Source organism: Oncorhynchus gorbuscha, linkage group LG24 (assembly GCF_021184085.1).
Source record: "Oncorhynchus gorbuscha isolate QuinsamMale2020 ecotype Even-year linkage group LG24, OgorEven_v1.0, whole genome shotgun sequence".
NCBI lineage: Eukaryota > Metazoa > Chordata > Actinopteri > Salmoniformes > Salmonidae > Oncorhynchus > Oncorhynchus gorbuscha.
This window is the reverse complement of record NC_060196.1, coordinates 25551624-25575513: the sequence shown is the minus strand read 5'-3', so window position 1 is coordinate 25575513 and position 23890 is coordinate 25551624. Positions and strand designations below refer to the sequence as shown.

At 41.2% G+C, this 23890-nt stretch overlaps 1 protein-coding gene across 1 annotated transcript; it reads left to right on the top strand.

The window, feature by feature from the left end:
* The first annotated feature begins 4240 nt into the window (after positions 1–4240).
* Positions 4241–19243, top strand: si:ch73-347e22.4. The gene is made up of 4 exons (XM_046325561.1): positions 4241–4364; positions 5921–5976; positions 10364–10513; positions 10619–19243. The coding sequence occupies exons 3-4, from the start codon at positions 10412–10414 to the stop codon at positions 19079–19081; spliced, it is 8565 nt and encodes a 2854-aa protein (XP_046181517.1). The 5' UTR covers positions 4241–4364; positions 5921–5976; positions 10364–10411; the 3' UTR covers positions 19082–19243.
* The last annotated feature ends 4647 nt before the right edge of the window (positions 19244–23890 follow it).

Sequence of the window (23890 nt, the reverse complement as noted above, 5' to 3'; positions counted from 1 at the left end):
GAGATAGGTTGGAGAAGGTTTGAGCAGAGGGAAGAGATGATAGGATGGAAGAGGAGAGAGTAGCGGGGGAGAGAGAGCGAAGGTTGGGACGGCGCGATACCATCCGAGTAGGGGCAGTGTGGGAAGTGTTGGATGAGAGCGAGAGGGAAAAGGATACAAGGTAGTGGTCGGAGACTTGGAGGGGAGTTGCAATGAGGTTAGTGGAAAAACAGCATCTAGTAAAGATGAGGTCGAGCGTATTGCCTGCCTTGTGAGTAGGGGGAAGGTGAGAGGGTGAGGTCAAAAGAGGAGAGGAGTGGAAAGAAGGAGGCAGAGAGGAATGAGTCAAAGGTAGACGTGGGGAGGTTAAAGTCGCCCAGAACTGTGAGAGGTGAGCCGTCCTCAGGAAAGGAGCTTATCAAGGCATCAAGCTCATTGATGAACTCTCCGAGGGGACCTGGAGGGCGATAAATGATAAGGATGTTAAGCTTGAAAGGGCTGGTAACTGTGACAGCATGAAATTCAAAGGAGGCGATAGACAGATGGGTAAGGGGAGAAAGAGAGAATGACCACTTGGGAGAGATAAGGATCCCGATGCCACCACCCCGCTGACCAGAAGCTCTCGGGGTGTGCGAGAACACGTGGGCGGACGAAGAGAGAGCAGTAGGAGTAGCAGTGTTAACATGGTGTTTAACTGATTTACATGGTGTTATTTCTTGAATGACTGTGGCCTAAATACCCAGCAGCCCTTTTTACTCCGCCCATTCCATTGGTCCCAATACAAAACACTGTAGGCCTATAAATTGGCTTAGAGAGAAAAAAAAGATTGTATGTGGTGTCGGGCATACTCAGTAGGGTCTGTAGAATCTATTTGTGGTGTCATTTCATGGGGCTCTGAAAAATACTACTATAAAAGGTTTGGGAACCACTGGATTAACCAATGCCATTAAGAAAGAGGTAGGTGAAGTCACATTAGCCTGGTCGATTGGTAATGGCACACTTGTTAATATTTTGTGCTGACCATGTTCAGCAAAGGAAGATTCTCAAAATGAAAAACTCTCAATGGAAAGAAAGCTTCGGCTAAGATGAGGGGGATCATTTCTAGGGTTCCACTTTCTATGTCCATCAATTATTTAAAATAAAATATAGAGGGGGGGCATAGTGGTTGAAGCCCAAAGTCTATTCAGTAAGAAAGAGCGGCAAAGTGAAGGTCAGTACTCTTAATGTTTGAGAAGGTTCTGCCTTAGACACCTTCTCAAATAGAAGTGCTTCCTGGCTTTCACTGTTTGAGTTTGGCCCACCTCCATTAAGGTGTTTTTAATGCCAAAGAATGGGACATGTAGCGGCTCTGTGCAAAGGAAAGGAAAGATGTGCCAAGTGTGGAGGGGAACATGATTATGGTGAATGTGGGAACAATGTCAAGGCTAGCTATTATAATTCTGGGGGGAACACAGTGGTTACGAGAAATCTTGCTCTCACAAATGGGTTGTGTCAAAGGACACCTTGATAGTTCATCAGATTGACTTCATAGCTTTCATTGGAAAGGTTAACAACCTGCCTGCGTTTGTGGAAAGAAGAACTGCTAAATTGAAGATCATTGTGGAAGCAGCAGCAGAGTTTATAGGAGTAACAGATGTTACTGTCGCCATGATTGTTGATATGTTGACAACTAATAATAGTAATGATGGAATGTCTCAGTATGATGATAATTAGAGTTAAGGTTTTTGTCATCCTTTAGTGGAATGCCAGAAGCCTTATTGCTAACTGACTTGCCTAGTTAAATAAAGGTCAAATAAATATATCCCTCTCTAACTTTAAGCATCAGCTGTCAGAGCAGCTTACCAATCACTTTACTTTAGGTTGGATGGGGTGGGTGGGCGGGCGGGGTAGAAGGGATTTTGGGGATGGGGGAGGGTCATTTAGAAGTTAGTAGGGCTCTTTGTTTTTCTCAGACGTACTAAGTTAGGTAGGAGGATTTAGAAATATGGAGCTAATATTGTAAACCGTGATTGACCACACACTCCAGCACAGTAGGTGGCGGAATGCACCTTAAACTTTTGTTTGTGTACCGCCAATATATCATAGAAGAAGAATACACCCGACTTCAGAATGAAATGTTGCCTATTCACAGTGCCTGACTAAAATATTTAATTTTGATAAGTTAATAAATACATGCTGTGTTAATAATGTTGGCATGTTTACCTGCCTACAATACCCACTGTACTGTGCATAGATCTCAAGCCCATAATAAGTCAATAGTGCTAACTGGCTAGCGACTACTATTGGCTAGCTACTACTTTTAACAAGCCAGACAACCACGAATGATTGACATCTACCTTGCATAACATTAGTTTTAGGTCATTTTTGCCTATTTGGTTAGCTACATTATTACGATTCACATATAGCTCACTGGAGGCTCCTCCGAGGAGGAAGGGGAGGACCATCCTCCTCAGTAAATTTCATAAAAATAAAAATTGTGAAACATTAAAAAAGTTAACCTTTTTAGATAAAACTATACTAAATATATTCAAATGTCACCAGATAATGAATTAAACACACTGTTTTGCAATGAAGCTCTACAATGGCCTCAGCAGCACTCTGTAGGGTAGCACCATGGTGCAACCGGAGGACAGCTGGTTTCCATCCCCCTCTGAGTACAGTGGTACATTGACTTCACTACAAAACCAAAGAGGCTTGTGGTTCCTACCACCTTCCATAGACTTACACAGTAATGATGACAACTTCTGGAGGACGTCCTCCATCCTATCATAACTCTTGCAGCATAAACTGACATGTTGTCTACCCAATCAAAGGATCAGAGAATGAATCTTGTACTGAAAGCATGAGCTACAGCTAGCTAGCACTGCAGTGTATAAAATGTGGCGAGTAGTTGACTCAAAGAGAGAGAAAGACAATAGTTTAACAGTTTTGAACAAATTAATTTATTCCAAAATTAAAGATAAGCAAGAGAGAGCTAGCTATATTTGGTTGTATTTAAATAAAAACTTTCCCTTTCACCCAGCTAGCATATGCATCTAGCTAGTTTAGCATACTCAAACACCCGGCTAAAACAGAGAGGGATGCTATGTTAGTTTACAAGTCAAGGTAAGCTTTTGGTTTTATTAATTTATTGCCACTGGGGCCTGCCAGTGTAACTGCTCAACTGCTTGCTGCCGACTGTACACTGTACTGTTGCCATTGGCCTAGCTGGACGAAGGTTCCGTGAATCTGGAGGTGCAGCGTGAGGTAATACAGTAGGGGGAGTGTGAGTGCTTCTCAAATGTAATGTTTTGTGCACTCTCCACACTCTCGTCTTCACAAGAACGTACTCAAGAGAACGTCCTTGGAGATGCATATGCATACTGGGAAAACACCCATTGACCCGTGACAAATGGGAGAGGGTCCATTCAGAGAGAAGTGGTAGGTATTTTTAAAAGTTCTCATTTGCACCGCCGAGAAGCGGGGTCCAGAAAACTCGGATCTGTAGCCTCTGCTTTAAAAAAAACAGTAGCAGTTGTGGTGTTTATGTGTGCTTGTTCTTTACGAGGGCAATGTGAATACACTTTTTCACAATGGCATGCAAGACTATGTTTTACATGAGTTAACAGAGGAAATTACTTAATTGAAAGAAGTTAAGATTTTGAATTTAAATGATAGAGCAGACTGATAAAATGAAGCTTTACGCTTAATAATTAAAATAGAAATATGTTATTTATTTCATATAGTGGTGGACACCAAATTGTATAATTTGATATGATATCGATAAGTGTTGTTTGCTCAGACAGTGAAGAGAGTAGTAGAGAAAGATGGGGGATACTAAGAAGATCCCTGCTGTGAGTAGGCTGAGGCCAATAGATAGTGACAGAAATAACAAGTGCTTCAGTAAAGTTTTTTGTTGTTGTTGGCATTCATGGCCATGGTTGTCATCTGTACTGCAGGAATGGGTGCAGGAATTACTGAGGATTCACTTAGGATACATGTTGTGGTGACAGTTGCAGAGAAGTACTTGGGTATATGAGATTTTACTCCATAAGATTTAAGGTGTTTTGAACAATTACGTGTCCCGTCCTCCCAGGCTGGTGTAGGATCAGATAGGGCCAAAGTAGTGGAATAGTGGTGAGTTTAAAAAAAAATCGGTGTAGGGTAAGTTGGTAGGGCAAAGTGTAATGAATTCATTATACAGAATAGTAGGCTGATACACAGCCAATACAGTAGGTGGCGGCATGCACCTAACATTTGTTTGCGGACCGCCATAATATACCAAGGAAGAAGAAGCCCGTCGAAATGGACGTCTTTGACAGTGTTGCCACAATTTATCTCGACTTCGTGATTCTGCTGTAATTTTGCAAATCAGAGACGTCAGGAGTTCACTGGTCTATCTAATGGTACGTGCATCCATGCATACGAAATGGGGGGAGGGCTGTATGGTAACGGTATCCATGCGTTAGCGCGTTGACGGGAAGTCTAGATTCCCGTAGACTTTCAGTCATCGCTAGTTAGCATTAGCACGTTAAACTACTGCTAACTTCCTTCATACTGGACACAGATGCATGACAATGGTATCCACGAGTTCATCTGACTCGGGGGAACTATATAAAGGGAATCATTGCCAAAATCCCGAAGTGTTAATGATGAGATAAAAGACGAGTTCAGGTAGCCAGGCTGGAGCTCTGCGAGACATTAACAGCGATGGGGGCAGACGTTTTGATCAAGAGACCTTCAGAAAATATGCTAATTCTCAGACACTAAATATGCAACTATGTATTTTACAGTTATAAGCAAGGTGGATTCTTAAAGTTAGTGGTTTTATAAATTGATTATACTGTATTTAGAAAAAATACGTAATGTCAAGCCTTTACTATTTAATATTTGTACTGTGTACTTGAGCTTGTGTCCTCAAGTGATTAAACCTCAGCAATGTATAACTATTTTTTTTAAAACCAGAAATGTGAGATTTTAACCTTTCTTGGAGTATGCAGCATTACTAGTTATTGTTTATAGCCCTCTCATGATAAATAATTACTTTTGGGGATTACATAAATTACATTTTCAATTACATTTAGTTACTTTTAATTAAGAGGTTTTTAATCAGAGAAGTGTGCACTCACAAAATCAATATGTACAATAATATGGACTGTTTGTTGTTGTCAGGAGCATGCATGTGTTTCATGGACTACCATTTAGGAATGTGCAAGGGTAAATTTGGTTCATAGTAAATCCCACTTTTTTTTGCTGCATTATATTTAGCCTAGCCCAAAGGCCAGCAGATGGGGCTATTTAGTCGTTTCATCTTACTGTCCGAAGGGAATCTATGCAACGGGTTATACACACGTGGCCCTGTGGACTGGTTCGTACATGAAACATTCTCCATTCCGGCTGCAAAGGTGTCAATTTCCTACTTTTATTGCGAGAAGGTGTAAAATAATGGGGAAAATATGCGTACTTTCTTTATGAAACACCATTTTCCACCACCATACTACAATGGCAAGGCTATTGCTAGTCCCTGTCCACAGTAGTGTTTGGAAACTATCACTGCCAGTAGTGAAAATACAGACTACGGCAACCTGATTGGCTGAACGCGATACGCAACATCTGGGACTAGCATTAGCCACTGTAGCATGGTGGGTAAAAACGGTGTTTCATACATTTTTCTGCCTTCTCCGCCATTGATTTGAGTTAAGGAGGAAATTGACGCCTTTGCAGCCGGAATGGAGAATGTTTTATGTACGAACCGGTTCATGGAGATACGGGTGTATAGCCAGTTGCATAAATTCCCTTTGCACGGTAAAATGAAACTACTCAATAACGCCATCTGCCGGCTTTTGGGCTACATTATTACTGTACTAACGTCACATCATTTGATATATTATATCAGACGTTCTACAACAAAAGTTAAAGCATTTACAAATGTTATATAATAGTATTTATTCTTACATTTAAGCAATAGCCAACCAAGGAGCAACCAGGATAACTGAAGGAGTCTGGATATGATCTGCAGTGAGTACATTTAATATTTTTATAAATGATGTAGCCTAGAAGGCTATTTTAATCATGATGATGCCATTGCCAATGTTCCATTTTCCCCCCATACAATAGCACTGATATAAGTGCTACTCCTATACAATGCATTCAGAAAGTATTCAGACCCCTAGACCTTTGATTAAATATTTTTTCCCTCATCAATCTACACACAATACCCCATTATGACAAAGCAAAAACAGTTTTTTCAAAATGATTGTACATTTACTCCGTACTTTGTTGAAGCACCTTTGGCAGCGATTACAGTCTCAAGTCTTCTTGGGTGTGACGCTACAAGCTGGACACGCCTGTATTTGGGGACTTTCTCCCATTATTTTCTGCAGATCCTCTCATGCTCTGTCAGGTTGGATGGGGAATGTCGCTGCACAGCTATTTTCAGGTCTCTCCAGAGATGTTCGATCAGGTTCAAGTCCGGGCTATGGCTGGGTAGGGTTGCAAAGGGTGGGAAACTTTCAGGGAAATTTTCCATGGAAAGTTTAGCCCAGGAATTTAGGGAATTTTGCTTAAATTCCTTAAACAATTTAGCTTATAACAGTGAACCTTTTTAGTGGGATACACATAAGGCAATTCTAGGTCCTGTGGCATATTTTGGTTTAACTATCCCCAATTCTATGGAATTGCAACCCTCTGCATGCACAGTGCATTCTTCCATCACATGTAAAGCTGATTCTCAAGATCTTGCTCACTAAGGAGATGTTATTGAGCCCACACTACTACATGCTTTCTGGTAAGTTCTGATTACAATACTGGGTGGGGTGAATATATTTTATATGACATGCATGCTGTTTTGTTAACTTGTAAATAGTAGCCTACAGCAACGTGTGTTTAAATAATTTCTAACTTGTTAATAATTTCTGCTAGTTAGTTTTTGCTACCATGTGGTTTTTTAGCTTGCATGAGCCTGCTAACTGAGTGTTAATTCACCTGTTTCTATACATGTCTCATTTTAAAACATTTATCTTACAAAGGAATTGTTTAATCTAACTGCTTAACCATTTATCTGTACATGGAATTGTATTTGTTTGTTTTTTACTAATTTCTTTCTAATCTTTACAGGAAAATGCTACGGGCACAATCTGATGTGTGGAGGCATTTCACTGCAGCTAATGTAGAAGGAAAATCTGTGTACATTTGCAAATACTGTGCCAAACGATATGTGAAGAATGCAATAAAGATGCAGAATCATCTGGCCAAGTGCATAAAGTTCCCTCAGCGCTCACAACAAGCAACCTCTCACAAAAGTCCCTCTACTTCTATTTGAGGTGAAAATTATGAATCAGGCACCTTACCGATGGCAACAGCTCATGGTCCTCCTGGAATCAGAAGTTTTTTTGACTCAATGGAGGAACGTAGTCAGCGGTGCTGATGAATGTCTTGCTCGAGCTGTGTATGCAACTGGTTCACCTCAGATGCTCATAGGCAATGTGTATTGGAAGAGATTTCTGAATGTTCTTCTCCCAGCATACATCCCTCCAATCAGACATGCCTTTTCTACTAATTTGCTGGATGCAGAGTTCATCAGAGTTCAAGTGAAGGTCAAGCAAATCATAGAGAAAGCAGACTGTATTGCAATCATCTCTGATGGGTGGTTGAATGTTCGAGGGCAAGGAATAATTAACTACATCTCCACCCCTCAACCAGTATTCTACAAGAGCACAGACACAAGGGACAACAGACACCGGTCTCTACATTGCAGATGAGTTGAAGGCAGTCATCAATGACCTTGGACCACAGAAGGTATTTGCACTGGTGGTAGACAGTCTGCTTGGTCTAAAGTGGAGGAGTCCTACCCTCACAACACCAATTGGCTGTGCTGCTCATGCAATGAATCTGCTCCTCAGGGACATCATGGCACTGAAAAAAATGTATACACTCTACAAGTGAGCCAATGAAATGGCTAGGTATGTGAAGGGTCATCAAGTTATAGCAGCAGTCTACCTCACCAAGCAAAGTGAGAAGAATGAGAGCACCACATTGAAGCTGCCCAGCAACACCCGTTGGGGTGGTGTTATCACGTTTGACAGTCTCCTGGAGGAGAAAGAGTCTCTCCAAGAAATGGCCATATCCCAGTCTGCCGATATGGACAGCCCCATCAAGAGGATCCTTCTGGATGATGTATTTTGGGAGAGAGTGGTAAGCAGCCTGAAACCAATAGCAGTAGCCATTCCACGGATTGATGGAGACTAGTCCATCCTGTCTGATGTTCAGACTCTGCTTGCAGATGTAAGAGAAGAAATCCGTACTGCCCTGCCCACTTCACTGTTGCTCCAAGCAGAGGAAACTGCAGTTCTGAAATACATCAAAAAGCATGAAGACTTGAAGCCAATACACGCAGCAGAGTACATGTTTGACCCCAAGTATGTTGGCAAGAGCATCCTGTCTGGTGCAGAGATCAACAAGGCCTATGGTGTCATCACTACCGTGTCTCACCACCTTGTTCTGGATGAGAGCAAGGTTGGCGAAGTTCACTTCCAAGCAAGGGCTTTGGGGTGGAGAAGCAATATGGCAGTTGTGCCAACATATCTCATCAGCTACCTGGTGGAAGGGACTTTGGCAATCTGAGGCTCTTTCTGCTGTTGCCTCCATCATCCTCCAAATCCTACCAACATCAGCTGCCTCAGAGCGCAACTGGTCCTTGTTTGGGAACACACACACCAAAGCACACAACAGGCTGACCAATACAAGGGGTGAAAAATTGGTGGCTATCTGGAAAACTTTGAGGCTGTTTGAGCCTGACAATGAGCCATCCTCAGCAAGGTTGGAAAGTGACAGTGAAGATGAGGCCTCAGACTCTGATGTTTAAGAGGTGGACATTGAGGAGGTCCAGGGAGAAGACATGGAAGCCTGAGAGGATGACAACCAAAGCCTTAGTTTCTAGACTATAATTTTACAGAGATGTATGTTGAAAACATTTTTGGGAGATGCGATGGATCTTTGGAGATCATTCAATATTCCCTTTCTTTTGTTGTTCAGTGAAATCATCCCATGTGAAGAGTTAACTCATTAAATTAAAGTTCAATTTTAAAACTTAAAAAAATATATATATTGGAAGAATTTAATAATTTGCAATTATGTCTTATGATAAGGTAAACGGTTTCTGTTGCCATATGATATGGTAAATATATCCAATATATAAAAAAAACATCTACATTGTATTAATATTATTTAGCATATATTTCTGTTAATTCCCATGTATTCCTGTTAATTCCCACGGAAAGTTTCCACCTCTGAATGTTGGAAGTTGAACTTTCGCCCCAGTCTGAGGTCCTGAGCGCTCTGGAGCAGGCTTTCATCAAGGATCTCTCTGTACTTTGCTCCCTTCATCTTCCCTCGATGCTGACTAGTCTCCCAGTCCCTGCCACTGAAAAACATCCCCACATCATGACGCTGCCACCACCATGCTTCACCATAGGGATGGTGCCAGGTTTCCTCCAGATGTGACGCTTGGCATTCAGGCCAGAGAGTTCAATCATGGTTTCATCAGACCAGAGAATCTTGTTTCTCATGGTCTGAGTCCTTTAGGTGCCTTTTGGTAAACTCTAAGCGGGCTGTCATGTGCCTTTTACTGAGGAGTGGCTTCCTTCTGGCCACTCTACCATAAAGGCCTGATTGGTGGAGTGCTGCAGAGATGTTTGTTCTTCTGGAAGGTTCTCCCATCTCCACAGAGGAACTCTAGAGCTATATCAGAGTGACCATCGGGTTCTTGGTCACCTCTCTGACCAAGGCCCTTCTCCCCCGATTGCTCAGTTTGGACGGGCGGCCAGCTCTAGGAAGAGTCTTGGTGGTTCCAAACTTCTTCCATTTAAGAAAGATGGAGGCCACTTTTTTCTTCAGGATCTTCAATGCTGCAGACATTATTTGGTACCCTTCCCCAGATCCGTGCCTCGGCACAATCCTGTGTCGGAGCTCTACGGACAATTTCATTGACCCCATGGCATGATTTTTGTTCGGACACGCACTGTCAACTGTGGGACCTTATATAGATAGGTGTTTGCCCTTCCAAATCATGTCCAATCAATTGAATTTAACACCGGTGGACTCCAATCAAGTTGTAGAAAGATCTCAAGGATGATCAATTGAAACAGGATGCACCTGAGCTCAATTTTGAGTTTCATAGCAAAGGGCCTGAATACTTATGTAAATAAGTTTTCACTTTGTCATTATGGGGTATTTGTGTAGATTGATTTGGACTTTAAAAAATATTTGAAATCAATTTTAGATTAAGTCTGTAATGTAACAATGTGGAAAAAGTGTGAATACTTTCCGAATGCCCTGTAAGTGGTTATGTGTTTCTCTGTTAGGAAAATAGTGGGCAATGTATTTTATATTTGTTTGTCATATGAAGGTTGCAGATGAACTTATTGACCAAGTTCTCCTGGAAGCCTTTGACAACATGGAGGAAAGTTGGGACAGCATAGAGGAAGCAGGAGACTACAAAACAGATGCAGCTAGACATTTACCAGGCTGTTCATGTCAGCAAATCACTGAACACAAGGTGGGCCATACAAACAGAAATGTATTCCAATTGATGTTTTCGAGACCTTATTCCAACCTCCATAACAATCACTTATTTGTATTCATTCAAATGTTTTGTCAAAAGGGAACAGAGGTGGGAGAAGAGATCCTGACTGACAAGACATATAAGAGCATGACAGCATTTAAGGTGAAGAATGAAGGCTCTGCTCCTTTTTCGGACATCCACAGTCATTCAAAGATCGTGGCTCAAGATCTTCAACGAAAGGCGGCAGAGAGGAGGGCAACAGAGGTCACCCACGATAAGTGTCCTTCTTTCTCAGAAAGATCATGCCCTGTGGGCCTAACAAATGTTCAGGAAATATGTATTTTGTCTTCTGGATTTGATGTAAAAAAGATCAGAGGGAGAGATTCTGCTGCAGTGGAGGTTGGCACTATAGTTTCTCCCCTCACACTTTCACACACAGAGAAGATTGCTGTGACTCGAGGGCTATCAGCCTCTTCTCTAAGTGACCACGCACGATATTCAAGAGAGGTAGTGGATGAGAAGACCTATGCTGATGTTTCCCATCAAATGTTACCACTTGCAGATACCAAGAAAGGAAAAGAGAAAATGTCCTTTACCCTTTTGCCTGTGATGGAAAAGCAACAAAAGCGAAAAGCTGGTCGGCCATATAAGAAGAAAACTCTAATGAAAATGGCTAAACTTTTAGCAATTGGCCAAGAACGGTATTCCGATGCCACAGAAATACACGGGGATACTCTAACACCCTCACGCAAACAAACACAAGAGAAGAAAAAGGATGAAATGTTTCCCCCAACTACCTCAAGTGACACATGGTTTCGATGCAATTCAACATCTGATTCTTCAAACCACCTTACTATTGCACATTCAGATGACATCATTTCTGCATCTCAAATAGCTGGGCCAAGTATTTCTATGGAATTGAACCAACCCTCCAGGATACACAAAACTTCAAAGACCACACAAAAAGAAGAATTCAAAATAACCGAAGTGTCGGCGCTGAAATTGACCACTGTCACAAAGGGTCAATATTCTCCTATAGAACAAGCTCTGACACACAACACCTTGGTGCCATCATTGAAAGTACAAAAGAGAACTGGAAGAAATAAAACTATGATATCCAAAGGAGGAAATAGAAGAACTCAGGCATTCAAAAGAAACCGAATGAATCCGAGCAGCCTCTTCACCCCCCAGTCACAGAGTAGCAATGCTACACCCCAAGAAAACAATGATTTGGGACTCTCTCAAGATGAGACTCCACTGCAGTCATCAGATATAAAAATGCCCGAATACTTGTCAGACACTTCTGTCTTGGATGTAACGAACAATGTGAAGGAACACCAAAAAAGAGATCCTCCCTCCAAAAACTTTACAGAAGCGAGTATTAAAAGTCCTGGTATAAAGACAAGTCAAAGCATTTTGACAATCACTCAAAAAAATCAGGGGGCACGAAGTGACATGAAGAGGGAAATCAAAGATAATGTAACTGCTAACATATCAGCTGTAGGAAACCAGGGGGAAATGACTCCAAGAACTCAAGAGCTCTCAAGACTAAAGAGTATTGAGGATGTGCTCAAATTGAAGCGGAAAGCTGGTCGACCATTCAAGAAAAATAGGTTGTTTAAAATGGATAAGCTGGTAGCGATAGCACAGGAAGGCAGAACTAATGATCCAGAGAATAGTGGCATGACTAAAGAGTGTGTTCCAAAATCCCCTGCATATCACCCCCTAAAGTCGAAAGTAAAGAAGGAAAAGACTGACACAAAAACCTTGGCATCAAATTCACCTACAAGCCCCTCAAGAAGATCCAACAGAACATGTAAAACTGCCCCAAAAACTGTTCAAAAGATGCAAGTCCTCACACACACGCTCGCCCAATCAGTGTTATCAGTTCCATCCAATCTCATTGAACTCAAATCAGAGGACACAACTCTTATCTCCTCAACGGTCTCTCCAATTATTTTATGTAGTGCAGAGATTTTCCCTCAACAGGAAAGCCACAGATGTGGAAAACCCCTGAAGAAAAACACAAAAGTTAACAAACACATGACCACTGCAGTCCCACATCCTCCAACATTTGCAGTAGTTTCCAAGGCCCTTGCTGAGATTGTCTCTACAGGGAATGGTAAAGAAGCAAATAAAGACATTGGATCCAAAAGAAAATACAAACGGGTGCCTGGAACTCGTGGTGTATCAGAATTGCTGTGTACAAATGGAATTCCTCAGGGAGATATACATACCCAAAGTAATAGGGATGAGGTGTATTCCAAGACTTCAGCCCCAACTGTGCCACATTCCCAGAACACACGGAAGCGTGAGGTTAAAAATAAAAAAGGTACAGAAAAGGCAGCTGTCCCATTATCTGATGAAACTGTCCTTCCTGTTTCAGATTGCCGGGTGCAAAGTCACAGTGCATCTCAGGAAACGCCTTTACTGCCATCAAAGATTAAGACACAATCTGACACATTATACCTGACCCCTAGAACGGTTAGGAAGAAAAATCCAAAGACGTGTAAGGAAATTAAAAAAACTTCACCGAAAGTTGAGAAAGCACAGGTGCCATCTCTGGATCCTTCCCTTGGAGTGGAACATGGATGTCATGATGTGCCACATGTGGATCAAATGAGACAAGTGGAAGCAGTGATAGAGTCAGTAATTGAGGATCTCCACAAACCACTGAAACATGTGAATCATAGAAAAAAGATCAAAGAAAAGGCTAGGAATGTTCTTGCATTAAATCTGAATCCTTCCCTTGGAGTGGAACATAGAACTCCTGATGTGCCACAAGTGGATCATATAAGACAAATGGAAGCAGTGATAGAGTCCGTGATGGAGGATCTCCACAAAAAAGACGCCAGTAATGTTGCTCCATTAAAACCAACCACCTTTTCTGCCTCGGATAACCTGTTGGAACAGCATAACCATAGTACATTACCTCAATCTTCTTTTATGTCATCCGGAGAGACAAAATCAGGCTTGAAACATGCAATACCCAAAACGTCAACAAAAAAGAAGTCAAAAACACTAATGAAAGACAAACTTACCTGCAAAAGCTATTCAAAAAATCCTAAGAAAGCAGCTATGCAAACTTCAGTTCCTACATCTGACACAATGCATGTGTCAACAGTTAAGAAGAATTCCAATATTTGTAAAGAAAGAAAAAGATCTTCACAAAAAGCTGAAAAGGCACAGGTGTCATCTCTGGATCCTTCCCTTGGAGTGGAACATAAAAGTCCTAAAATGGATCAATGGAGAGAAGAGGAAGCATTGATTGACTCAGTGAATGAGAATCTCCACAAACTGCTTAAACATAAGGATCAACAAAAAAAGTTACAAGAAGAGGCCAGCAATGTTTCTACATCAACTCTGGATCCATCTCTTGTAGTGGAACATAGATGTCCTGATCGAATAAGACAAGTGGAAGCAGTGATAGACTCCCTGATTGAGGATCTCCACAAACCACTCAAACCTAATGGACAACAACAAAAGTTTAAAGAAGAGACCAGTAATATTTCTGCATTGGAACAAACAGCATTTTTCGCCTCGGATAACCTGTTGGAACAGCATAACCATTGTACGTTACCTCAATATTATTTTCTGACAAAATCAGGCTTGAAACATGCCAAACCCAAAATGTCAACAAAAATGAAGTCAAAAGCATGCAGTAAAGGGAAACTATTTAAAAATGCTAAGAAAACTGCTGTAATAACTTCAGATCCTTCTATTGGAGCAGAAAATGGATGTCTTGAAATGCCTTCCCACTTTGCCCAAGCAGAGAAAGGAGGAAAGGGAGATGTAAAAACCAATAAATGTGTAGGAAAGCATGAAAAGGAAGCAGTGACATCAGTGACCGGTGATCATTTGAAAACAGCGGCCCACAAACCACATCAACGTAAGGGGCCAAGAAAGAAGCTAAAAGAAGAGGACAGCAGTGTTTCCAAAGCAGAACAAGTAGAATCTACTACTTCAGATAGCCAGCTAAGACTGCATGACCACAATGATTCACAACAAGTTTCTTTGCTAGTGTCGGCGGCAAAGACCGAATCGGGAATAGAGCATATCATGCCAGAAATTGAAATGACAAATAAGCCAAAAACATGCAGGAAAAGGAAAATACTGTCCAAACAAAGCTCAAAGATCACTGAAACTCCAACCCCACCAAGTTCAAAACCATCTCTTGGAGTGGAATATAGATATTCTGAAATGGCTACCCCTTTCACACATGTGGACCAGGTTCAGAATATTCTTGATACTCCTGAAGGCTCCAAAGCGAGTAATGGAAATACTGGATCAAACCATCCAATATCCAATGTCAGACATTCCAGACGGCCCTCCAAATCGAATTCACATATCACAACTGACTTGATGCAAGATCAAGCAATTTTATCAGTTGCATCACATCTCACTAATCAACCTACCAGTCCTGTATCAACAACCGTGTCCTCAACTGCAGCGCAAGGACAGGTTACTGAATTAGTGAGTTATCTTTGTACAGATAAAAGGCTGCATAAAATAGGGAGGCCTCCGAAGAAGAAAAAGTCTCAGAGACCAAAAAGAGCAGGTATTGATAAGAATATCACAGATGACGACAAAGTGTGTGTTAAATTCTTATCAGCATTTGTAAAAGAGGAACTAATTGAGGAAGAGAAAAGTCTAGAAAATAGGGGAAAAGAACAGAACGGCAAAGGGAAGAAAGGCAAAATTCTCCAAACAGACAATGTGAAGGTGAAAGATGGCAACGCATTAGCAGATGACAAATTAGTTTTACAAGTCCCTATAGATGATGCAGGGGACTCTATATCTATTGCAATAGACCCAATCAGTGCCGTAATTCCCAAACATAAAAAAGGTGGTCGTATTGCCACGGGTAAAAGAGTGCAAAAAATTGCATCCACCCCCAATATCCCCAGTGACCAGCAATGCATGAATATGTCCCCAGAAGAAATGTCTCTGAGTCTCAGCAATATATCAGAAAAACACAGAAAACGAAAAGTTGACAGCAGCAGTGCTGATTTTGTTAATGCAGATATAAATGTTCTAAATCTTAAAGATGATCTTAGTGATAGATCTGAAATACCGGACTCATCCTTACTAGGGACTCAGAGGGTGAAGAACAAGGGTAAGATCAAATCCAAGACATTTACAGAAGAACAGACCGTGGCCACATCAGTGGTAAAAGAGATGGTGTGGCTAGATTTACAGACTACCATAGCAGCACTGAAAAAGAAACGAGGTCGGCCATTCAAGAAAAGTACCTTGATGAGAATGGCAAAACAGCGGTCATGTGAACAGCAGAAGTCAAACACTAGCAGACAACTTTCCGTGAATAAGACACAGAGCTGCAAATCAATGGGAACTTCTAAGGGAGGGAAAATGCACAAATTCAACCCGATGTCAACAACTTCAAGAAGGCACACTAGAGCATCCGTGGCAATGAAGAATGAAGACCTTGTTCTTAAACAACAGCAAGACGACATATGGGAGATCACTGATGTGTCCAGTAACATTTTCTTCCCAATTGTGACTAATTCCCGCAGTATTTCAGTGCAAGAAATCGAAACTTCAGAAACGATTTTCTCTGTTGATGCAGGGGCGACACAAGGAATCCAGCAAGTTGAGTCTACCCCATTAACAACCCCTCTCACAAAATTACCCAATAAAGTGACTGGCGTGAAGAAGAGACGCAGGAGAAATAAAACTGGATGGGCTACAAAAGTGAAATCCAAACGACCTCTCTCCAAAGTGAACTGCGGGGGTACGCTTGAGGTGTTTGTTCAGTCTTCCATTGACAACACTGGACTCTCATTCAACTCTAGCCTCTGTAATTCGTTAACAGAAAATGACACATTGGAAAGTGTTGAACAAGAGAAAGAATGTAGAGCACATGTGAAAGCAGTAACGAACTACAATCGAGTTTGTGTGGAGAAGGAGATCAACTGTGGCGATCAGCCCCTAACAGCTCGTGCTAAATTGCAGCATTCAAGTGTACTCCTACACAATTTTAAGACAAGGAAACCTATGTCATGCCATTTCTGCAGTCGCTCATTCCGTCACATAACCGCATACACAATTCACAAGCGCATTCACACAGGTGAGAAGCCTCACAGTTGCCAGAAGTGCGGCAAGAGCTTTGCTCATCTCTCCAAACTCAAATCACACTCAAACATCCACAAACAACACGGGCCCATTCAATGCCCATGTTGCATCACTCAGTCTCCAAGTAAAGATGACTTGATTGATCATTTCAAGATCCACATGAAGGGTACCAAGAGGTTCAGTTTGATTAATAAAACAAGAAGAGACAAGGAAATCCAGATTCACCCTTACACTGATTACATAGAGTCCCCAGTCACTCTTAACGGCAGGAAATTCCTTAGATGCTCCACTTGTTTTAAATATTTTTTCAGTAAGGCCACATTGAAGCTGCACCTACAAACACACAGTGGAGTGAGGCGTTTCACCTGCAAAGTCTGTGGCAAGATGTTTAGCACGTTCTCAAGTTTCAATGCACACGAAAAAACACACTGGCCTGTTAAACCGTATGCCTGCTCTGTGTGTGGAAAAGGCTTTGTTCTGCTTAGGGAGCTCAAAACCCACTCTCATATGCACTCGGGAGAGATGCCTTTCTTCTGTAACCACTGTGGTCAGGCCTTTAGCGACTTCTCATCCTTGCGCACACATCAAGTCTCCAAAGTGTGTTTTGAGGCTACAGACGAAGGGGATGGAAACAAGGTTGACATTGAGGGGTTCCTGGTGGAGCAAAGGGCTGATGGGCAGATTAATACCCCGATGTACTTTAAATGTCAGATTTGCAAACAACTTAATCGTCACTGGTGTCAGTACATTCTTCATCTGCAAACGCACACTAATAGCAAGCCAAACCTTTGTGAGATCTGTGGACAAAGGTATGAGGTTTCTGAATTATGTGTTCATTGTAAAGTGTGCTGCAAATCAAGTGGAGAGGAGAGGGCATGCAATTCGTCCTTGTCAGAGGTCTGGCATGAACCCCAATCTCTGCAAAATCCGATGCATGTGACTGAAATTGATTTTCTGTACAATGATAATCAGGAAATGTTATCTACTGATGACCAACATCCTAAATGCAAGGAGCCTGAGCCCCTGCCACCTCTGGAAACTATGGAGGAGTATTCCTCAGATGTGCTTCCACAAAACCCCAAACCTGCTTACCAGATCCCAGGTAATGGGTTAGAGATCAATCAACCTTCTCCCTCAAACTCCATGTGTGCAAGTTCTGCCATATTGTCCCCCTCTGTAATGAGCTGTAATTTAGTACGTGTGGTTCAACAGCCTTCAGGTTTTCACTCTCGTTTTCAGACCCATGCTCCTTGTGACAGATATCCTCGTGGACAATGTGGAAAATCCTTTAACCGGTGGAATAAGCTCTGGTTGCATCAGGGACGACACAGAGAAAAACGCTGTAGCTTCTCATGCACTCAGTGCAATTTAGAGTTTCGCTTCTTAGGCTCCTATAGGGAGCACATGCAGGAACATGCAGCGCAGAGACCCTATGTTTGTCCGTTATGTCCCAAAACCTATATCACGGAAGAAGACTTAAATACCCATCTGTGCGAAAATCACCAGCCGTGTGAAAGCCTGAAATGTGACACGTGTGAAAAGGGTTTCACCAGTTTCAGAAATTTGGAGAGACATCGTCTGTTACACAGAGCTGCTAGCTCGCACTATTGTCTCCCTTGCAAGCTCCCATTTCCTAGTTACCTAGCCTTAAAGAATCACTTGAAGGCTCACAAAGCCCGCCCTGTTATCCCTCTCCCTGAAGGGCCATTGGAACCACTTCGATTTCCCTATCACTGTAGAAAATGTAATGCCAGATTTACAACCACAGACTTGCTCCAAGCCCATCAGGTTTGCCATCTTATAGGGGGGAAGAAAACATATAGCAGTTCAACAAATGTAGTTTCTGCTTCCCTGACCTCCAAGCTCTCAAACAAACCAAGAGCGAGAGTCGCCTCTCTATCCCCTACGACAGTACCGAGTCTTCTTCTGTCAAAGAAAAGGAACATGTATAGGTATCCTCACCCTGATCGTCTCTATGTCGTCCCTAAAATATCCTCACAGCCACCGGTCATTGTTTCGGACACAGAAGAAGAGCCCCAAGAGATTCTAAACTTTAGCTTATCCTCAGTCCACGACTCGCCCTGTAACACTGTGTCCCTTGAACGTGAAGGGCCAACCAGCCCGAGCAATAATTGTTGTGAGGCAAACAACTCGGATCTACCTCAGTGCTCATGCCCCTCATGTGTCCTTATTTATGAACCTACTCAATGTATGCCAAAAACAGACACCCCACACATGCCGACACATGAACCACCATGTCCCTTGGATAAAGGTCATCAGAATGTACCACCTCAAAGATGGAAAAAGTCTACGGGTAATGATGATGCTTTCTTTAGAGCCTCAACATTTGTGATATCAAGGGGCAAAAAACAGCGGATTGGCTTTGAGTGTGCTGATTGTTGGGTAAGATTTAGTGACGTCTCAGAGCTACATGAACATTACTTACATCATGCCAGGGGGGTGAAGTGAAAATCAATATATTTTTTCCCACTAATGGATATTTGCATCGGAAAGTATTCAGACCGATTTACTTTTTCCAAATTTTGTTACGTTACAGCCTTATTCTAAAATGTATTTTTGCAAATGTATAAAAAAAATATATGAAATATCACATTTACAAGTATTCAGACCTTTTACTCAGTACTTTGTTGAAGCACCTTTGGCAGTGGTTACAGCCTTGAGTCTTCTTGGGTATGACACTACAAGCTTGGCACACCTGTATTTGGGGAGTTTCTCCCATTTTTCTTTGCAGATCCTCTGTCGGGTTGGATGGGGAGCGTCGCTGCACAGCTATTTTCAGGTCTCTCCAGAGATGTTCTATCGGGTTCAAGTCTGGGCTCTGGCTGGGTCACTCAAGGATATTCAGAGACTTGTCCCAAAGCCACTCCTGTGTTGTCTTGGCTGTGTGCTTAGGGCCGTCCTGTTGGGGTGAAGGTTCTTCCAATATAAGGTCCTGAGCGTTCTGGATCAGGTTTTCATCAAGGATCTCTCTGTACTTTGCTCCGATCATCTTTCCCTTGATCCTGACTAGTCTCCCAGTCCCTTCCGCTGAAAAACATCCCCACAGCATGACGCTGCCACCGCCATGCTTCACCATATGGATGGTGCCAGATTTCCTCCAGATGTGATTCTTGTCATTCAGGCCAAAGAGTTCAATCATGGTTTCATCAGACAAGAGAAGCTTGATTCTCATGGTCTGAGTCCTTTAGGTGCCTTTTGGCAAACTCCAAATGGTCTGTAATGTGCCTTTTGCTGAGGAGTGGCTTCCGTCTGGCCACTCTAACACAAAGGCCTGATTGGTGGAGTGCTGCAGAGATGTTTGTTCTTCTGGAAGGTTCTCCCATCTCCACAGAGGAACTCTTGAGCTCTGTCAGAGTGACCATCGGGTTCTTGGTCACCTCCCTAACCAAGGCCCTTCTCCCCTGATTGCTCAGTTTGGCCGGGTGGCCAGCGCTAGGAAAAGTCTTGGTGGTTCCAAACTTCTTCCATTTAAGAATGATGGAGGCCACTGTGTTCTTCGGGAACTTCAATGCTGCAGACATTTTTTGGTGTCCTTTCCCAGATCTGTGCCTCGACACAATCCTGTCTCGGAGATCTACGAACAATTTATTTGACCTTGTTTCCCGCGGATAAGCATTGTCAACTGTGGGACCTAATATAGACAGGTGTGTGCCTTTCCAAATCATGTCCAATCAATTGAATTTACTACAGGTGGACTCCAAGTTGTAGAAAGATCTCAAAGATGAGTAATTGAAACAGAATGCACCTGAGCTCAATTTTGAGTCTCGTAGCAAAGGGTCTGAATACTTTCATTACATTTGCAAACATTTATAAAAACCTGTTTCGCTTTGTCATTATGGGGTATTGTGTGTACATTGATGAGGAAAATGTTTTGTTTAATCCATTTTAAAATAAATGTGGAAAAAGTCAAGGACTGAATACTTTCCGAATAGACTGTATATCATTGTTTTTGATGAGTACTAAATAAGTTTCCGAGTTAACCATGGTTGTCTTCATAGCTATAGCAATGGTTAAATTAATAATTCACTCCAAACCACTATTTCCTATGATTTTCATTATTAAATAACGCCAATATGTATTTTCGTCGTTAAGGTAGGAAGCAACTTGAAAATTGTTGCAGAAATACTTTGGAGCTTAAGTCAACTACACTTCTCTCCAGACAGGAGGGCTGGCTAGCTTGCTAGAAAATATAGCTATACACAATATTACTAAAGTCAATATCAGCATGTGAAGTAGCTAGTTAGCTGTAAAATCTCAAACACTGCACTATCAATTTTAGAGTTACAATCTCACCATGTTCAACCTGGTAGAGATTTTGTCTTGCTCAAAACAGTGAGTGAGGTTGTGAATGCAACACAATGGACCTGTGTTGCTAAGGTCCATTGGTACGTAGTTGGAGGAAAGGATATAGATCTGAAGGTGCACTGTGTACTTGAACTAAGAAGTGGTAGATATCCTAGTGTTTACCTGTGGCGACAGGTAGCCTAATAGTTAGAGCGTTGGGCCAATAACTGAAAGGTTGCTGGATCAAATCCCTGAGCCGACAAGAAAAATATGTGTTGTTCTGCCCCTGAACAAGGCAGTTAACCCACTGTTCCCCGGTAGGCCGTCATTGTAAATAAGAATTTGTTATTAACTGACTTGACTAGTTAAATAAAGTAAAAAATAAATAAAGATATGTTCTATGTGCAGAATTTCTATAGTTCACGTTCTTAATTTTTGTTTTTGGTCTTTTACTTTATTTTATTTTTTACACCAGCTTCAAACAGCTGAAAATACAATACCTTTTTTGTTACTAAAAAGCGGTTTGGATGGTACAATAATTTTCTACACTTGCTTGTTTTGTCACAAACTTCAATTATGCGAAATCTAAAACAAATTTCAATCAGGAAATAGCAAAGCAATTTCTGCATATTGGATATTTTTTAAAGGCGTTATGAAATATGATGGTTTCTTAATCCCTATTTCCAAAAAGACTATCACCAAATTGACAGGAGTTTCACTCCTGGAGTGGATTATCCATTTAACGTTGATATTAACCTTAGTTTATTTTTTATATATTCATATTTACACTGATTGTACAAAACATTAAGAACACCTTCCTAATATTGAATTGCCCCCCTTCCCCCCTCTCTACCTTTGAAAAACACCCAGCAGCTCCAAGCACCTACTACCATACCCTATTCAAAGGCACTTCAATCTTTTGTCTTGCCCATTCACCGTCTGAACGGCACACATACACAATCCATGTCTCAATTGTATCGAGGCTTAAAATGTCTTCTTTAACCTGTCTCTTCCCCTTCATCTACACTGACTGAAATGGTTTTAACAAGTGACATCAATAAGGGATACAACTGGTCAGTCTGTCATGGAAAGAGCAGGTGTTCTTAATGTTTTGTACACTACTGCAAGAATGTGCCTTTTGAATAGATTACAAACTTGTCATACTTTAAACAGTTATTCATATCCAGTGGTGGAAAAAGTACCCAATTGTCATACTTGAGTAAATCGATCGATACCTTTTTAATAGACAGTTACTCAAGTGCAAGTCACCCAGGAAAATACTAAGTATTTGGTTCTAAATATACTTAAGTATCAAAAGTAAAAGTGTACATCATTTCAAAGCATTCAAAATGTGATTAGTACTTTTGGGTGTCAGGGTAAAAGTAAGTAAAAGTTGTCAAAAAATATAAATCGTAAAGTACAGACCACATAAAAATACTTTAAAATACTACTTAAGTACTTTACACCGCTGTTCAAATCTGTCCTTTGGCAAAGTTTTCTTTGTTCTATTTTTGTAAGAGCTTTATGTACACAGACACCATGAGTGTCTCTTTTTATTATGTTTAACATGGGATATATTGCACATTTGATAACGCACACTAATTGTATCCTTTGGGGAAACGGATAGATCTGCTTTCCAAACAGTCAATAGTTTGGTAATGGTGATTACTTAAACATCTTTGATTTCTGGAAGGTGGTTTGTGGAAGGTGGTTTATAGAAAGTCGGTCATTTTTAAATGGCAAAGATTTCATTGGACATTCAGTAAGCATTACTCATTTAATATTTAGGCACTGTGTGCACGTACAACATGAGTATGAAAATGTTTGAAATGTAATTGTAACACAAAGATGTGATGACAAATATTAGTTATTGATTCTGTGCTGGTAAGTTTTCATTCTTTAGATGTCACTGTCTCATCAATGCAAAATGTGTTTTGCTTTTTACTTTTGATTTACAGTAGTCTGACAATAAAAGTTGACATTACATCAGGAGTATCTTGATTGACTTTTGTGCCGGGTTTCTCCACAGTAAGCACGTTTCCATTTATGCAAGGGAAGTCATGCCATAAAAAATAATCACGACAGGTGTGCTGGACACCAGACATTTGGTCGTTTGACATGGTGGGATCTTTTTTTTGTTGCAATGATAAACTATGTTGTACTACTCTTACGATGTGGAAAAGCATTGTTTTTAGGCAGATTAAATAATTGATCAACTTCATGGTGGTTAAGTGATGGACGGTGATGTGCTTGATGCAAAATGTCAAATATATATTACCAGTTTATTTAAATAGTGGTAACCTGACGATCGATGCTTGGCTGCCATTTATCAAAGGAAATGTTGCTGTTATGTATATCTTATCATATTACCTACCAAAGTTATTATAGTAAACTTTTTTGATAACGGCTCCTCCACTAGCGCCATGTTGCCTCCATACACAACGCTATCCACAGTGGTACAATTATTTTCAGCCATATTCCCATAATCGGCTCTCACAATAATATATATTTTGATATGCAACCATGAATATAAATCGCTCCAATGCTCTGTGTTCCTTCAACAGTGTCACTATATCATTAATCTTCACACTTCAATGAATTAGGCAGCAGAGATTGGAAATCGGATTCTATGGATTCAGTCCTTGTTCGTTGTTATAGGCAAAACGAATGATACCAATAATCCGACTTGCTGCATGCAATGATCCGTCAGTCCAATTTCCAACGAGAGTTAAGTTCTTACTGTTGTAGTGGTGATTCCCTATGAACTGCCACTGGCACAGGAGAGAGCTGTCCATAACACATCCACTAAAATCAGTGCACATGACCCCAACATATGTCCTCTAGTGTACACAAGTCAAAATAACCCTTGACAGACAACACAACTCATAAACAGGCCAAAATGGCTCTTACAATATATATATATTTTTTGTTTGTTTTGTTTTGTTTTTTGTGACAAAACCATCAGTGCCATAA